This window comes from Microplitis mediator, chromosome 8 (genome assembly GCF_029852145.1).
Source record: "Microplitis mediator isolate UGA2020A chromosome 8, iyMicMedi2.1, whole genome shotgun sequence".
Taxonomy (NCBI): domain Eukaryota; kingdom Metazoa; phylum Arthropoda; class Insecta; order Hymenoptera; family Braconidae; genus Microplitis; species Microplitis mediator.
In genome coordinates, this window is record NC_079976.1 from 20860465 (window position 1) to 20877789 (window position 17325).

General features: G+C 42.9%; 2 protein-coding genes across 2 annotated transcripts; both read left to right on the forward strand.

Annotated features, from left to right (window-relative positions):
- Nucleotides 1–12673: 12673 nt before the first annotated feature.
- On the forward strand, nt 12674–13711 carry LOC130673919 (uncharacterized). The gene has a single exon (XM_057479135.1). It carries the CDS (start codon nt 12674–12676, stop codon nt 13709–13711), a length of 1038 nt encoding a protein of 345 aa, XP_057335118.1.
- A 209-nt stretch (nt 13712–13920) lies between these two features.
- Nucleotides 13921–15732, forward strand: LOC130673921 (uncharacterized). The gene has a single exon (XM_057479136.1). It carries the CDS (start codon nt 13921–13923, stop codon nt 15730–15732), a length of 1812 nt encoding a protein of 603 aa, XP_057335119.1.
- The last annotated feature ends 1593 nt before the right edge of the window (nt 15733–17325 follow it).

Sequence of the window (17325 nt, forward strand, 5' to 3'; positions counted from 1 at the left end):
TGGAATTAATCGATTTGATAGTTTCCGAAATAATCACGAAAAATGAAAAAAAAAACGATTTTTTTCTATGCTTTCGTCGACGATATTTCACGAACGGATTATCCGATTGGGACGGTTGAGGTGGCAATAAAATACTTACATCGAGTTCTAGAGCTGATTAGATTTTGGAATCGATCGATATGATAGATTCCGAAATATCCACGAAAAACGGAAAAAAACAATTTTTTTCCATTCTTTCGTCGACGATATCTCTTGAACGGATTATCTGATTGAGACGTTCTTGGTGGCAATCGAAAGCTTTTATCGAGTTCTAGAGCTGATTAGATTTTGGAATTGATCGATCCAATAGTTTTCACAATATTCAAAAAAAACAAAAAAAAAATTTTTTTTTTTTGTATTTCTTAAATATCTCAGAGTTTATTTGACTAAATGGTCTAAAATTTTTTTGAAAATTTAAGTTCAGAAGACACACACACACACACACACACACACACACACACACACACACACACACACACACACACACACACACACACACATACGCACATACATACAGACATCGCTCTGGAAAAGTCAGAATAGCATCCTAGCACCTTCAAATGTCGACATATGATGAAAACCCGGTTTTTGAAAATCGGGGTGAAACCAATAACTTCCCGAATTTTTAGAAAATCGTCGATTTTCTCCGCGGGAAGTTAAAAAATCATACCGATAAACTTTACGAGTCAATACGATATTCATGTATGATTTATTTAAGCTAATACTGACTTACTGACTCTCTAAATTCATCTATAATATGTTTTGAAGTCAATAGAGATATAATAACTATATTGTTCATGATTAAAATTCGTTCACATTATTAACCATAATTAAATTTCTAAGTTATTGAATCATTAATATAAAATCATTATTATTATTATTATTATTATTATTATTATTATTATTATTATTATTATTATTATTATGTTTTTGTTGTTAAATGCTCAGGGGGTTATCCCCGGTAGTCCGACTCTACCGAGGGCCTCAGCTGAGCGCCAAATCGTAACTGCTGCGATGCTTCATCAACAAGATGATCAGCATGCGCAGCAGGCCAAGTTTCGTTGCCTCAGGAGACGGAGGGACCCGAGAATAACAGCCTTTTGCATCCGCGATGCCAGAAACTCAACTTGCGCTGAACAAGTTGGTATTCTAGCTAATGCAGACACAAATGACTGTTTCATCCCTCCTAGGACGCCAACAATGAGGACGACGAGTTTGACACGGTAGCCTGGGTGAAGTTTGCCAATTTCAAACAGGAGATCCTGATATATCTCGTGTTTGTGCTCTTCTTTAACCGTTATGTTATACTCAGCAGGTGCTGAGAACTCAATGACATAAATGTCACGAGTGGTTTTATCGAAGAGCACAATATCAGGTTTGTTATGATCTATTTTCCGAGTTGTTGCGAATGGCACGTTCCAATAAATCCGGCAACGGTCATTCTCAACAACTTGCGGAATATCTCCTGGCAGATAAGGCAGCACTGGTGTTTTATCGATACCGTGCGTATGTCTAAGGTGGTAATAAAGTACTCGCAGAGCAGCATTGTGACGCTGGATGTATGCACCTCTTGCCAGCACAGGACATGCTGACAAGAGATGCATAAGCGTCTCAGGATGTTGCTTACACACCCTACACGATGTGTCGGGTAGCTGCATCTGGAGAACTTTCGCACGGTATTCGAGGGTATTGATTACACCATCTTGGCAGGCAAAAATATATCCTTCGGTCTCGGACATCAGGCCAGCTGACTTAAGGAAGGAAAACGTCAACTGAGTGGACAAGCCATGGTCACGCACGTGTTTAAAGAACACGCTGTGCATGGACTTGTCCATGTGTGTACTGAGCAGATTTTGCTGCTCAGCATTCCTGACGACACTCTTAAATTCCTCCTTAGGGAGTTTAATAAGAGGATTTACTCTTCCGAGACCGAGGGATTTTGCCGCGTACCTTGCTGCCTTATATAAGAACGCTCCCTTCTGCAGATTCTCATGACTATGAACAATCTGCATAAGGAAGTCGTTCTCATCTGCTGTGAAATTGACAACTTCGCATGTTAGACCCAAAACCGAACGATCGTGTAGACACTCCAAGCTCTGTAGACCTCTCCCTCCGATGTGCCGGGAAAGGTATAATCTGGTGACTGAGGACTTAGGGTGCATGCTCCGATTGATGTTCATGGCTTTGCGTGTCTTGATATCGAGATCTCTAAGCTCTTTTCGGGTCCATTTAAGGACACCGAAAGAGTAGAGTAGTACTGGGACAGCAAGCATGTTTGTTGCAGAGACTTTGTTTTTTCCGGAAAGTTCTGATGACCAGATTTTCCGGAGTCTCCGTCCATACTCGCTGCAGAGAGTCGTTTTGATTTTCGAGACATCCTGCATAGGACTCTCGTCAATCCCTAGATATTTGTACGACTCTCCGGCGTCAAGATGGTCAATGACGCTCCCATCTACTAACTCGATATCTTCGCGCAAATCAGAGCACTTACCCCTCACCAGATTAACGACCGCGCACTTGTCCAACCCAAAAGCCATGCCGACATCCCGTGTGTACTCCCCTACGATATTCAAGGCTGTCTGAAGGTGCTCCTCATCAGGAGCATATACCTTCAGATCATCCATGTAGAGTAAGTGGGTGATCGAATATTTCCGATCAGTTGGTGGGCCCACTGAGTATCCACGGGTACGGCGTAGCGCAACAGATATCGGCAGCAGTGAGATGCAAAACAGCAGAAGGCTCAGGGAATCTCCCTGGAAGACACCTCGTTTGTACTGTACAACTTCGGTCACACGTTTGTCGTTGCCACATGATATGTGGAAACGTGTTCGCCAAAGTTGCATCGTACGCTGTATGCATCCCACTGTATCGCGATTGACCCCAAGGCATTTGAGCAAAAAGAGATCTCTAAAAAGATACACTACCCAAAACATCTACTTGACACGGAAAACCACGAGCTATCAACTCGGATTCAGGAGGATTCTACTCTACTCACCATCAATCAAGCTGTCTATGATGCTGCTTCCTCACTCTTACCTCCGGCAAGAAATAATACTTCTTCTCCTGAGGCTAAGATAAGAGGTCGCATTGGGCAGCTTTCACTGAAGATTGATGATCTCCGGAAACATGTCTCCCGCATTCAGTGTGTGATTGAGTACGTAAATGCTCGTAAAGCGTTTACGCCTAAAGTCCGCCGTATTGCGGCGGGACTACGATGTCAACATCACACACTGAATAAGGAGAATCTTCTTAACATCAAAGAAGGTTCCCTGAACAGGTTGCGGGCTCTGGTGACTGCTAAAAAGTCACTAGAGAAAAAGCTGAAGCGGCTTACCGATAACTCTTTGTTTCGGTTGAGTCCTTCACGCTTTCTGACACCTAAGACATCTGTTTCTGGCGATCCCCCATCTATCGAGCGAGTAGAAGCTTTTTGGTCCGAGTTGTATGGTGATCAACCGCACGTGAATCGTGACACTCCAGCTCTCAACGACTTCGAGGCATTTTGTCGCCACCATCGAAACGACAATGCTGGTGAAGAGAGCCCTGAAGTGAGCGTGGAAGAGGTTCGTTTGGCTCTGAATAATGGTAAGAACTGGGCTGCTCCGGGTCCGGATGGCATCAACTTATTTTGGTGGAAGAAACTTACTTCTACCCATAATCATCTGGCCCGGATTTTTACAGCGTTTATCAGAGGCAACGAACCTATTCCGTGCTGGCTTGTAGAAGGGCGAACCGTGCTCATCCCTAAGAAAGGTGACTTGTCCGACCCGAAGAACTACAGGCCTATCACCTGTTTGAATGCAGTTTATAAGGTTTTCACAAAAATCTTGAATAATCGCATTCTACAGGAGATAGATCCTGTATGGCAGCAGATATACGAACAACGTGGCAGTAAAAGAGGCCTGTCAGGTTGCAAAGAGAATCTGTTAGTAGATCGTTGTGTCATTCAAGACGCGGTCTACTATCAGCGCAACCTGTCAATGGCCTGGATTGACTACCGTAAGGCATTCGACTCAACATCTCATGAGCTCATTATTATTATTATTATTATTATTATTATTATTATTATTATTATTATTATTATTATTATTATTATTATTATTATTATTTTATTTTATTGAATTTAATTTACGACCAGACTTTTTAATTCTTTTGTTTGAAAGGATGTCAATTAAGCAGATCAGTAAAGCCGTATTCCTTTCAAACAAAAGAATTAAAAAGTCTGGTCGTAAATTAAATTCAATAAAATAAAATAATACAAGGCTATATAAAATCAACGTAATCCTCTTAAAATATGACAATAAGCTAGGAAACTTGTTGCACCACCATCATCATATTGAGGATTCACCGACAATTTTTTTAACATCTTTTCAACGGTCTAAAGTAGAATATACTTGCATCAACTTTACTGATGAGCCCAGCAAGTATATTCGGGGCGAAACCGTATTTATAATATTAACATCTTTGACTAAAAGAGTCCTTACAATACAAGTATAGTATTACAGTGCGCATTAAATAATATTAATCCACATGTAATTACTTATACGCCAGTAAGGCTTTCAATAAATATATGTCAATTAAGCAGATCAGTAAAGCCGTATTCCTTTCAAACAAAAGAATTATTATTATTATTATTATTATAGAATTTTGTCAACTTTGGCATTAGTTATTCATCATAATAAATATCTTCACATACTAAACTTGTCATAATCTATTTCGAAATTTTGTTTTAGTAAAAAAATAAAATTTAAACATTCTTCGTTGATTCTTTTCTAAATTATTATTTTATGATAGTTTCGTATATTTATTAATATCGACGGCCGACCAAGGGATCCCAGAGAGGAAAGTACAACGGGCCTAGGCTTGGCCCAAGTATGTAGAACCTTGTTCGAAGCTTATAAGCCAGCCTTGGCCCAGCCTTGGTAGAACTCTGGAATGATAACACAGGGCCAGTCCTGATTGCTAGACCTGGCCTATGCTTGGTTGCCAGACCTGGCTCATGCTTCGTTGCCAGTCCTGGCCCAGACTTCGTTGACAGACCTTGCCCATGTATCGAGGAAACGAACAAATTAAATTTAAAAAAAAAATTATTATTATTAACCTCGTAGAGTTCATGATCATTAACGTTTAAACTAACTAAGAGAGGTAAATGATGTGAAAAAAACTCGGTGAAAATTCTGCTGTGCTCTGCCCAGAGAGGAAAGTACCACGGGCCCAGGCTTGGCCCGGACTTGGCCCACTTTTGTAGAACCTTGGGCCAGGCTTGTAAGCCAGTCTTGGCCCAGCCTTGGTAGAAGCCTGGAATGATCATCTTGGGCCCAGCCTGGTTGCCAGACCTGGCCCATGCTTCGTTGCCAGACCTGGTCCATACATCGAGGAAATGAATAAATTTAATTAAAAAAAAATTTTATTATCATTAACCTCGTAGAATTCATGATCATTAAGGTTTTAATTATCTAAGGGAGGGAAATGATGTGAAAAAAACTCGGTGAAAAGTCTGCTGGGCTCTGGGCGCGAACTGCCATCCTTCTGATTGCTGGGTCCGAACGGTAGCTACTGGATGAACCTACTAACGTTGAACTGGTACATTTATATGATATACTTATATAAACCATAAGTATATCCAAACTTGGGTAATCCTACCTTGGCCCAAGTCTGGGTTACCATTGGACGGTCAAGGCTAGGTTACCCAGTCTTGGCCCAAGCCCGAATAATCATTGTAATGGCCAAACCTAAGTTACCCAGCCCTGGCCCGAGCCTGGCTTGCCATTGGATGGCCAAGGCTAGGTTACCCAGTCTTGGCGCAAGCCCGGGTAATCATTGTAACGGCCAGGACTGAGTACCCAATTTTGAGCCAAGCATGGGCCAATATAGATGTGCTAAAGGTAGGTTTCCCAGTGCTAAACCAAGTAGGGCCCCGTCGTTTAACTCTGGCAGCTTCTGCATGGGATTCTAATTTTTTTATTGAGTGTGAGACCATCCGAATGACTCGTGTTCACATCGAACCTAATATCCACGTCAGGCTCAAGGTTTCTCAAAAATAACTTCGATGGAATATTTTGGCCTGCTGTACTTTGCCAAGATAGCTGACCGCGGAATTATATTTTTTTTCAATGCAGACGGTCACACCTGACCAACCCTTGGTCATATTGGGTACAGTATCCCCGTCAGGCCCTCAGGGTTTCTCAAAAATAACCTCGATGACATGTTTGAGCCTACTATACTTTGCCAAGATGGCTGACCGCGGGACTATAATTTTTAACTTCCCGCTAAGAAAATTGTAAATTTTCAAAAATTCGGGAAGTTATTGGTTTCGGTCCGATTTACGAAAATCGAATTTCCATCAGATGTCGACGTTTCGAGGTCCTAGGAAGCTATCCTGACTAATTTTACGATGATGTCCGAGTGTATGTATGTGTGTACGTACGTACGTACGTACGTACGTACGTATGTATGTATGTAAATATTCATAACTCTTGAACGGATGAACCGATTTTGATCGTTGAGGTGTCATTCGACGCGGCTTGTTAATGTCTTGAAGCCGTAAAAATTTGAACTTAATCGGTAGGGTGCGTTCAGAGATATTTCAAAAATAAAATTTTTTCGAAAATGTTTTATTTGGATAACTTTTAATTTGCTCGATGGATTTATTCCAAAATCTAATCAGCTCTAAAACTCTATAAGCCGCGTCGAATGCCACCTCAACCATCAAAATCGGTTCATTCGTTCAAGAGAAACCGTTGACGAAAGAATTCAAAAAAAAATTTTTTTTCGGTTTTTTCGAAATTTCTCAAAAACGACTCGATAAATCGATTTCAAAATTTGATCAGCTTTAGAACTTGATAAAACACGTCGATTGCCGCCTCAACCATCAAAATCGGTTAATTCGTTCGCGAGATATCGTGGGAGAAAGAAATGCTAAAAAATGGTTTTTTACAAAACAATGGCATACAAAAGTATTTGCGAGCTCGAAGAGCTCGAAAATGTATTCACAATAATGTTTTCGAGCTCAACGAGCTCGAAAACAGCGGGAAGTTTTGGGGCTGGCCCGCAGGGTCATCTGACAGACCGATTTTTTTTTAATGCTGACGGTCACCCTTGACCAAGTTTACAAGTAAACTTGTCGCACTCAAATTTACTTGTCGCACGCAGATAATCGTTTAACGCACACAAATGTCATGGAAACAGTTGAATGGGCATACAGCTATTTGGCGAACAAAAGAGCGTGCACTAAGATAGTACTTATATTGCATTAATGATAAAAAAGTATTTTCGAGCTAGAAAATGTATTCACAATAATGTTTTCGAGCTCAAGGAGCTCGGAAACAGCGGAAAGTTTTGGGGCTGGCCCGCAGGGTTAACCGATAGACCGATTTTTTTTATAAGCACGGGGCGCTCTTCATATGTTAACGTCCCTGATTTTTTGCTGGCCGCTGCTTATTGCGGCCGCCAGCTTCAGCTTCATAAGACTTTTTTTGTAGAACGTTAAAACTTGGTCCTTTAACTGTTTTGTGAAGCTTTCATCAATCGGTCTGGCCAAACGGTTCAATGAACCAATTTGAAAATCTACAGAGCTTTTGGAGTACACTAAGCTAAGCTGTTAAATAATCTGGCATTAGATTCCTACGGCCGATACACGGCATCCCTATGAGAGAAGCTGTTGTGCACTTGCCTTCATCTGAGATTTAAGGTGCCACCTTTTTGTGTTTTGTTGTCATCTTTCTCCTAGTGCTGCCAACTTCGATCACCTGGTAGGCGGTTGCGACTGCGTTATAAGTCATAGCGTTGAGTACTTTCAGCCATATTGTGTCACCTATAATAAAGCTAAAAGTAAAATTGACTATTACTATATAAATATTTGTGCAAGTGCAATAATTTTGAGTTCAATGAACTTAAAAAAAATCGGAGAAATGAGTAATTCGGATCAGAATAAGGTCGCAGACCCGGAAAACGGATCTTCGGGTGGCGATAGCCGCAAGCGTCATTTCAGAAAGAGAGAGACGAGTTCGAGCGAGAGAGAAAGTTCTACTCCCGCCAAAAGAAGGCGCTCTTACAGCATGAGGACTCAATTAAATTCTCTACAACAAAAAATTTCGTCTTTAGCCACCCTAATAACGGGTAATTCACAAATTCCATTGCAGGATACTGTAGACCAGGAGGGGTTGGATCAACATTCAATACTTTCAGAGCAATCCATCCCACAGCAGAATAGTGCTGGGGCAAGTTTTCTAACAGTTCCGACGGAGCAACCGACACCTCTAAATTTAGGTCAGCACAAAACAGAGGTCGATGAAAGAAAGGTTCTACGGAAAGCATGTCCAGAAAAATTGAAGACTCTATCTGAGCTTCAGAAGTTCGGTTCTCCAGACTGGAAGGAAATAAGGTATTCTAGCACCTTGAAAGAATTTCTAGCAACTCCGGGTTTCTCAGAATTGAAGGTAAACGAGGAGTTATGTTATCTTGACAAAGGTAAGCATCAGACCTTCTCAACAGAGAGAGTTTTAGCAGGCATATCAAACGCCATTCTTGAGCAGAACCAACTGCTGAGAGTCACTCTCCAAGGTATTGTAGACTGGACTTTCTCTAACAGAGAAAATGTTAGTCCGGAAACAATTCATCAATTATGCACGTTAAACTTTGGGCCAAATTCGGAAATTTTCAAAAATTCTGAAAAAATGTTGCAGGTTGTATGCGGAAAAAGAGCCTCGTGCATTGAGGCTAGGCGAGAACGTCTAATTGCAGAAGCACCCAACAAGCAGGTTCAGTGAGCCTTGAGAAGGATTCCTCCAAACGTAGAATATCACTTCGAGAAAGAGAGATTGAGTGCGCTTATCAGTTCTTTAGGGGGTCTTCAGGCTTGGCTTAAGGCCCTAGTTCAGACGGACACAAAGCAGCCGCGTCAGAAAGGAGGATCCAGTCAAAGCCAAATAATTCGTCACTCTTTGTCTTCGGCGAGACCTTCGCAACGGTTTGGTAATAAAACTGACTCTCGTTTTTCAGGCTTCCGAGTTTAGGGGCTCCAAAAGAGACACTCTTAAATCAAAAGGTCCGTCTTCCTTTCGCAGAAATTTTCAATGACTATATGGAAGTAAAGAGGTTTACAGGCGGCCAACTAGCCTGCTACCAGGAAGAGTGGAAAAAGTTAGGAGCTCCTCAGGTAATTTTAAATATCATTACCGGATTTCGAATCCCGTTTTCAGAAAAACCGGTCCTCTCAACCGATTGGAGATCATCACAGTTCGAAAAAAAGACTACTTGGCAGATGTCGGAACAAATCGATCTTTTGCTAAACCAGGGGGTACTGAAATACCCGAAATACCCCGGAGCAAGTTTTATCTCAAAGATGTTCTTAGTAAAGAAAAGCGACGGAGGAATACGCCCAATTTTCGATCTTCAGAATCTGAACAGGTACGTGGAAGTGAAAACATTCCAACTAATTTCACATTTTAAAATTCCAGACTGTCTGTATGTTCGGAAGTAACGCTGGAGCTAACAGCTGGAGCCTTCTTTACCATTCCACTTTACAACTCGAATCGGACGTCCGCATCATCGGATGCTTCTCCATGGTCCGCGCCTTCTCCCACCTCACCAACCGACGTTTCATTGGTCAACTTTTAAGATTTCCCTTTCTCCTCGAATCCGAGACTTCTCATTGGAGCGCAGATACCGACGTCTCCCACTCCTCAGAGAACCTTCTAGAACCCAGCTCTCGGGTATAAAAGAAGGAACAATCAGAGCGGCAGCGCATTAATTCTTGAGCAGTCTAACTGGCAAGAATACCTCATCTAATAGCGAGCAAGGCTATTGTAATCTTAACTCACTAACTAATCAAGTGCGCTAGCTTGATTAGTCTCCAGCTCTACTCTACAACTAAATCAGTTCTTTTCAGAACTCTTCACCGGTTGACTAGCACTTTTCAGCGTTAGCCAACCAAACCTCCGGGTTCGTAAGATAATTCTCATTGACGAGTTTCTCCAGCTAAGTTGACTAGCACTTCTCAGCGCTAGCCAACTCGACCTCCGGGTCAGTAAGAAAACTTATCATACTAGTTCTTCTCAGGACTTCTCTGCAATCTACGTAGAAACTCTAACCAACGGTCTTTTTAAAGAATTGCGGAGCACGGAGTGCTGCGGGGGGTTTAGATTGATTGAATCCTCACCGTCACCTCATCATGGCCAACTCATCAGGAAAACTCAAGCTTCAAGAAACCAGGTTTCTCTACATCTCAGAGCTCGCAACGGAAGTCGAGACTGGAGTCATCTCAACAGTCAACATTCACGCTGCCAGAGCAAAGCTAGCCATGCTCAAGCTGAACTGGAAAAAGTTCGAGCTAGACCACGAAAAACTAGTCTCCTCAAAATCCGACGCATCTACAGATCACAATTACTTCAAGGACAAATGGTACGATTTGCCAATGAAGGCGTTCGTACTATCTGAGGCTGCTCTGTCAACTCGTATTGCGGAATTGGAGGCAATGGAACCTCCAGCTGGTAACACTCTTGCTGACACCAGCATTCAAGGGACATCTCACCATCGACCATCTCTGCCAGGCATCTCCGTCCCGAAATTCTCCGGAAGCTTCGCCGAATGGCGACATTTACAGGACATGTTCGTCTCACTTGTCGGAGAAAATCCAGCCCTCTCAGCAGTAGAAAAGATGCACTACCTATGTGCTAGCTTAGAGGGAGATGCAGCCAGTCTCATCGCCAATCTCAAAATCTCAGCCGACTCGTTTGCTCCAGCATGGGATACTCTCACGGCGAGATACGAAAACAAGAGACTTCTCAAGACAGCTCACCTCAGCAAGCTCAGGTCTCTTCAACGAATGGAACACCGCTCAGCCGAGGAGCTAAACCACATCCTGACCACAGTCTCCGAGTGTTTAAATGCACTGAAAGCACTTGGATGCTCCACTCAAACCTGGGATGACCTCATTGTACATGATGTGGTACAGCTGCTAGACTTTTGCACTCGAGAGGCCTGGGAGATCAATTTGGGCTCCAGCACAGAGTTCCCGACCTATGAAGAACTCAAGACATTTCTGACTGGCTCCGCCAGAGCTCTGGAAAGCCTGGAGAGCCATCTCCCTCCTACTAAGCCACCTCCAGCAAAGAACGTCTCCTCATCGGTAGTCAGTAAAAGAAGCTACTCTCAGACAGCTCAGCGGACTCCACCCGCACATGTTCATCTCGTCAACACTGAAGCTCAGGGAGTTAAAAATCTGAACAACTTTTGCAGCGCTTGTCAAAAGGCTCATTACATCGCCTTTTGTCCATCTTTCAGTCGACTCAGCTACGATGACAAGATGGAAATTGTTCGAAAGGAAAGACTCTGCTTTAACTGCCTTGGCAGGCACAACGTGCGCAAGTGTGAGATTCCAAAGGGTTGCAAAATTTGTGAAGAGCGCCACCACACCCTGCTCCATCAGGGACCCAAGGTAACTCTACCAGCTATCACTACGCCAGCAACTTCTCCAGCTACTTCTCCAGACGAAACGGAATCAACTGACAGCTCCAATCAACCGCAATGAAGTTTATGCAGGACCTCTCGGAGCCCACGCAGTCTTCTCAAAAGGCAATGCAACGCGTCTACTCAGACAGAAGTCACATCTCTACCCACTGTCTCCAAGGCATCTCAAACAAGCAAGACAGAAAAGACTTACCAAATAACTCAAAACCCGACTTCTCAATCCGTTCAACTACAGACTTCTCAGTCAAGTAATGACTCGACTTCTTAAACAAGCAAACAACGGACTTCTCATTCATTATCAATAGTCCAATCACGAGTAGCAGTGCTACTAGCCACATGCAAGGTACTTGTCTTATCCTCAGGCAATACTCAACATCATGCACGTATCCTCATCGATCCAGGATCGGAATTAACACTAGTCTCGTTACCAATGGTTAAGAAATTCGGGCTCCTTAAAAAATCATCTACAATTCCAATACTTGGAGTTGGTAGTGCTTCACCCGGCACAACTCTAGGTCTGGCTACTCTTCAATTACAGTCCACGCATTCGCCATCTCAAGTACAATTAGATGCGCACATATTGCCAAAAATTACCACTCACATTCCCTCAGTAGTGGTGGCCAACCAAGACTGGACTCATATCAACAACCTGGAGCTAGCTGATCCAGACTTCCTAACTCCAGGTCCAGTAGACATTCTCATTGGCGCAGACAATCTCAGAAGCATACTCAAGTCACCTCGTTTAGTTATGAGAGGTCCATCGGAACCTATGGCGATACACACCGTGTTCGGCTGGGCTGTTCTCGGGCAAGCATCCACGGCATCTCAGTTGAGGCCATTGCGATCTTTTTATTTGACCAGCAATGAGGATCTCTAAGATACACTCACCAAATTTTGGGTACTCGAGGAAGCTCCAACTACATCAGAGACACATCTCAACTTGGCTGAGTCAGAGTGCGAACAACATTTCTCTGCTACTCATCATCGAGACGATTCTGGTCGTTATGTTGTACGACTACCTCTCAACTCCGATATCTCACGGTTGGGTAATTCCAAGTTAACAGCGCAACGATGCCTTCAACGTCTTCTCAAACGTCTCTCCTCTGATTCAACTCTCAAAGAGCGATATTTTAAGTTCCTTCAAGAATATGAAAGTCTCGGACACATGGTGGCTGTACCATTAGAAGCTCCAGAGCCCTCTCATACGTACTATCTCCCTCATCACGGAGTATTACGTGAGCAGAGCACCTCTACAAAGCTCAGAGTCGTTTTCAATGGATCCAGCAAGACGTCATCTCAAGTATCACTCAATGACATCATGCATACTGGTCCAAAGACTCAATCAGACATCTTTGACGTATTGCTTTACATCAGACAACACAAATACATCTTTATTACGGACATAGTAAAGATGTTCCGGCAAATAAAGGTTCATGAAGATGATTGGGACCTTCAACGCATTCTCTGGCTAGATCAAGACTTAACTATTCGAGCATATCAACTAACGACCGTAACATATGGCACAAGGTCAGCCCCATATCTTGCTTGTCGAGTACTGAAGCAATTAGTAGCTGATGAAGGCGCTAATTATCCACTTGCAGTAGATACCATCCTCAAAGGTAGTTATGTTGATGACATCTCGGGTGGTGCAGAAACCCTAGAACAACTCAAGAACATTGCTACTCAATTAAATGACTTGTGCCTCTCAGCATGCTTACCACTTGATAAGTGGAAAAGCAATCATCCTCAATTCTCACCACCAAGTATCTCAACTCAACAAGAGCAGCCCATTCATACGTTCGAAGATCTCACGTCAAAGATACTAGGTATCACATGGCATCCTCATGAAGACATTTTCTTGTTCCAAGGAAACATCTCATTCAAGCCAACAATTACCAAACGCGCCATTCTCTCAGAAGTGGCACAACTCTTTGATCCACTCGGACTCATCTCCCCAGTCATTATCAGAGCAAAAATCCTAATGCAACAACTCTGGCTGGAGAAGATTGGTTGGGACGACCCACTAACGCCTGAAATAATTCATCAATGGGATAAATTCAGAGAAGATCTCAACACTCTCTCGACAATCAAAATACCTCGGTGGTTACACTTGCACTCTCAAACCTATTCCATACAACTTCATGGGTTCTCAGATGCGTCTCAGTTAGCTATGGCAGCAGCAGTCTATATCAGAGTAACATAGGCAGATAGTTCGTCAGTTGTTACGCTAGTCTGCTCCAAAACAAAAGTGGCACCTCTCAAAGTCTCACCATTCCACGACTAGAGTTATCAGCAGCTGCTCTATTGGCAAACCTCGCAAACCATACTCAGAAGACCCTCAATCTCAGTAATGTGCCAGTATTTCTATGGACTGACTCCTCAGTCACAATCGCATGGGTAAAGAACAATCCAATGAGATGGAAGGAGTTTGTGGGCAATCGAGTATCAGCCATTCATGAGACTGTCCCACATGCTCATTGGAGATTTACATCCGGTAAACTCAACCCAGCTGATTGTGCTTCTCGGGGCTTAAGCGCTTCTCAACTCATTGAACACACACTATGGTGGACTGGACCACCATGGCTCTCGCTATCTCCTGAATTTTGGCCATCAACCGTAGCACCATCTCCAGAGCATGATTTGGAAAAAAGACCCGGCATTTCACTCTCAGCAACGTCACCTCCATTAGTGTGGGATCTCATCGACTTACCTCAAGTCAAATCCTTCAATAAAAATCTTCCGAAACTACTCAGAATCACAGCAATCTGTCAGCGAGCCATCTCAAGATTCAAACAAGTTCCAAACTCCAGTTTAGCCATCTCACCAATTAATCCAGCTGACTTAGAGGTTGCAAAGCTGTTTTGGATACGGGAGACTCAATGTGCATACTTCTCCTCAGAAATCAAGGCTATTCAAGCTGGAAAAGGACTTCATAAGAATCATGTTCTGTCTCGACTAACTGCAATAGTTGACCATACTGGTATATTGCGAGTTAGAGGTCGTCTCCAGAACTCTCAACTGTCCGAGAACAGCAAACACCCGGCAATATTGCCCAGACACAGCAAGCTCTCAGATCTGATCATCGCAGATGCCCACTCAAGAACTCTTCATGGTGGTACTCAATTAACTCTCTCTCACGTCAGAAAGACTTGTTGGATCATCGGTGGCAGAGCCTTCATAAAGTCATTCATTCAACGATGCCTTGTGTGCGCCAGAATACGTGGAATTCGAGCTCAACAACTCATGGCTCCACTTCCGACCTCTCGAGTCACACCTTCTCTAGTGTTTGAGAACACTGGAGTAGATTATGCCGGTCCAATCACATTAAAAACCTTACAAGGTCGAGGTGCAAAAACCTTTAAAGGCTGGATTGCAGTCTTTGTCTGTTTCACGACCTCAGCAATCCACCTAGAAGCAGTTTCAGACTACTCAGCAGAAGGCTTTCTCAAAGCTTTTAGACGTTTCACCAGTCGTCGTGGCATCTGCAAGACTATTCGAAGTGATTGCGGCACGAATTTGAAAGGTGCTGACGCCATTCTCAAAGACCTATTTCGTCAATCATCAAAGGAATCTCAAGAACTTCAACGGATTCTTGCTAATGATGGAACTAAGTGGATATTCAATCCACCTGGAGCACCTCATATGGGTGGAAAGTGGGAAGCAGCAGTTAAGTCAGTAAAGCACCATCTGCAACGAATTATCTCAGACACGCTTCTCACTTTCGAAGACTTCTCTACTTTCCTCGCTCAAGTAGAAGCGGTACTCAACTCACGACCTCTCAGTGCGCTTTCAGACGACCTAGAAGACATCTCAGCCTTAACGCCAGGACACTTCATTCGTGGAGAAGCTCTGACCACGATACCAGAACCATCTCTATGTTCTGTACCTGAACCAAGACTCTCTCATTTTCAACGCATTCAAGAACGATTTCAAAAATTTTGGGATAGATGGTCAACGGAATGTCTTCAAGCGCATCAATCGATTTCTAAATGGCAGAAAACTCAAGACAACATCAAAGTGGGCTCATTAGTTCTCCTCACCGACGAGCGATTGCCTCCATCAAAGTGGCCTCTCGCTCGAGTCATTCAACTTCACCTTGGGCAGGATGGATTGTGCAGAGTAGTAACTGTCAAAACTGCCACCTCGACTCTTACTCGACCAGTAGTCAAACTCGCTCCACTGCCAATCTCTACATCAAGACGACTCACAAGAAGAGGATTCTAATTCCTCAACTAGTTGCGGAATTGGGGGGGGAGAATGTTCGGAAGTAACGCTGGAGCTAACAGCTGGAGCCTTCTTTGCCATTCCACTTTACAACTCGAATCGGACGTCCGCATCGTCGGATGCTTCTCCATGGTCCGCGCCTTCTCCCACCTCACCAACCGACGTCTCATTGGTCAACTCTTAAGATTTCCCTTTCTCCTCGAATCCGAGACTTCTCATTGGAGCGCAGATACCGACGTCTCCCACTCCTCGGAGAACCTTCTAGAACCCAGCTCTCGGGTATAAAAGAAGGAACAATCAGAGCGGCAGCGCGACAGGGATTCGGCTGCTAGCTCTCGAAGCGAACAGACCTATAGTTAGAACGCAGAAGAAAGTGTGAAAGAGTAAAACTGAAAGTTATAACTAAAAGCAAAGAAACCTCAAGGGACCTCTTCTAAGAGCCTCACAATATGTGGAAAACAAAGCACAAGAGAAAGCGCAAAACCAACAACAGTGGTGATAATACAGCACAAGCTAAGAAGAAACAAAATATCGTCAATGCGAATGCACAAGACAAACCAAAACAGCCAGATGACTACGTCGAAGACGAAGACACCAGTGAAGAAGAAATGAAATCAGAACCGATGGAAAAATACAAACCAACACCAGTAGTTATAAGAACCATCAACAAGACATTCGAAGAAGTAACAGTATTGACCAATTATCTTAAAAAATTAGACAAAGACATCAGTCTAAAATATTCCAAAGAGACGATTACAGTATACAGCTCAAATGAAGCATCGCACCTAGAAATCATGAAACAACTAGCACTAAAAACTATCCCGTTCCATACTTATGCCACAAAAAAAGAAAGAGACAAGAAGTTCGTAATCAAGGGGCTTCCAAGAATATCCGTTGAAGATCTAACAAAAAATCTACAAGATCAAGGCATTCATCCAATAAAGCTCTCAGCTATGAAAACAAAAAATGGAAATCCTACTGATTACCCATTCTATTTCCTGTCAGTCACAAATGACACAGATCACGCAGCAATATATAAAATTAAAAAACTATGCTCATGCATAGTCAAAATTGAAAGATATATAAACACAAAAAAAATTACGCAATGCTACAACTATCAGGAGTTCGGCCACGGAGCCGGACATTGCTTTAAACCATCTAGGTGTGTTAAATGCGCCGACTTTCATAAAACCAAAGACTGTCCAAAAACAAAAGAAGAGACACCTACTTGTACAAACTGCAAGAAAGATCATCCTGCAAGCTTCACAGGATGCGAATTTTACCAATCATATCTGCTGTCTGTAGAACGACGAAAAAATCAAAATACAAAACCAAAGCAACTTCAGAAAGGTGTGCAGGCGCCGCCCAACACACAGGAGAACTTCCCAAATCTCGAACCTACATCATCGCCACAGGTACATCAAGAATCAACACCATCAACATCAAGAACGGTAAATCAGAATACAATACCATATAATCAGGTAACTAATAATACTAAAAAACATGAAAACGTAGGAGAAATAACTACTCTTCTTACTGAACTAAAATCATTAGGCTCACTCTGTGATATTAGTAGCATAATTAAACACGTAA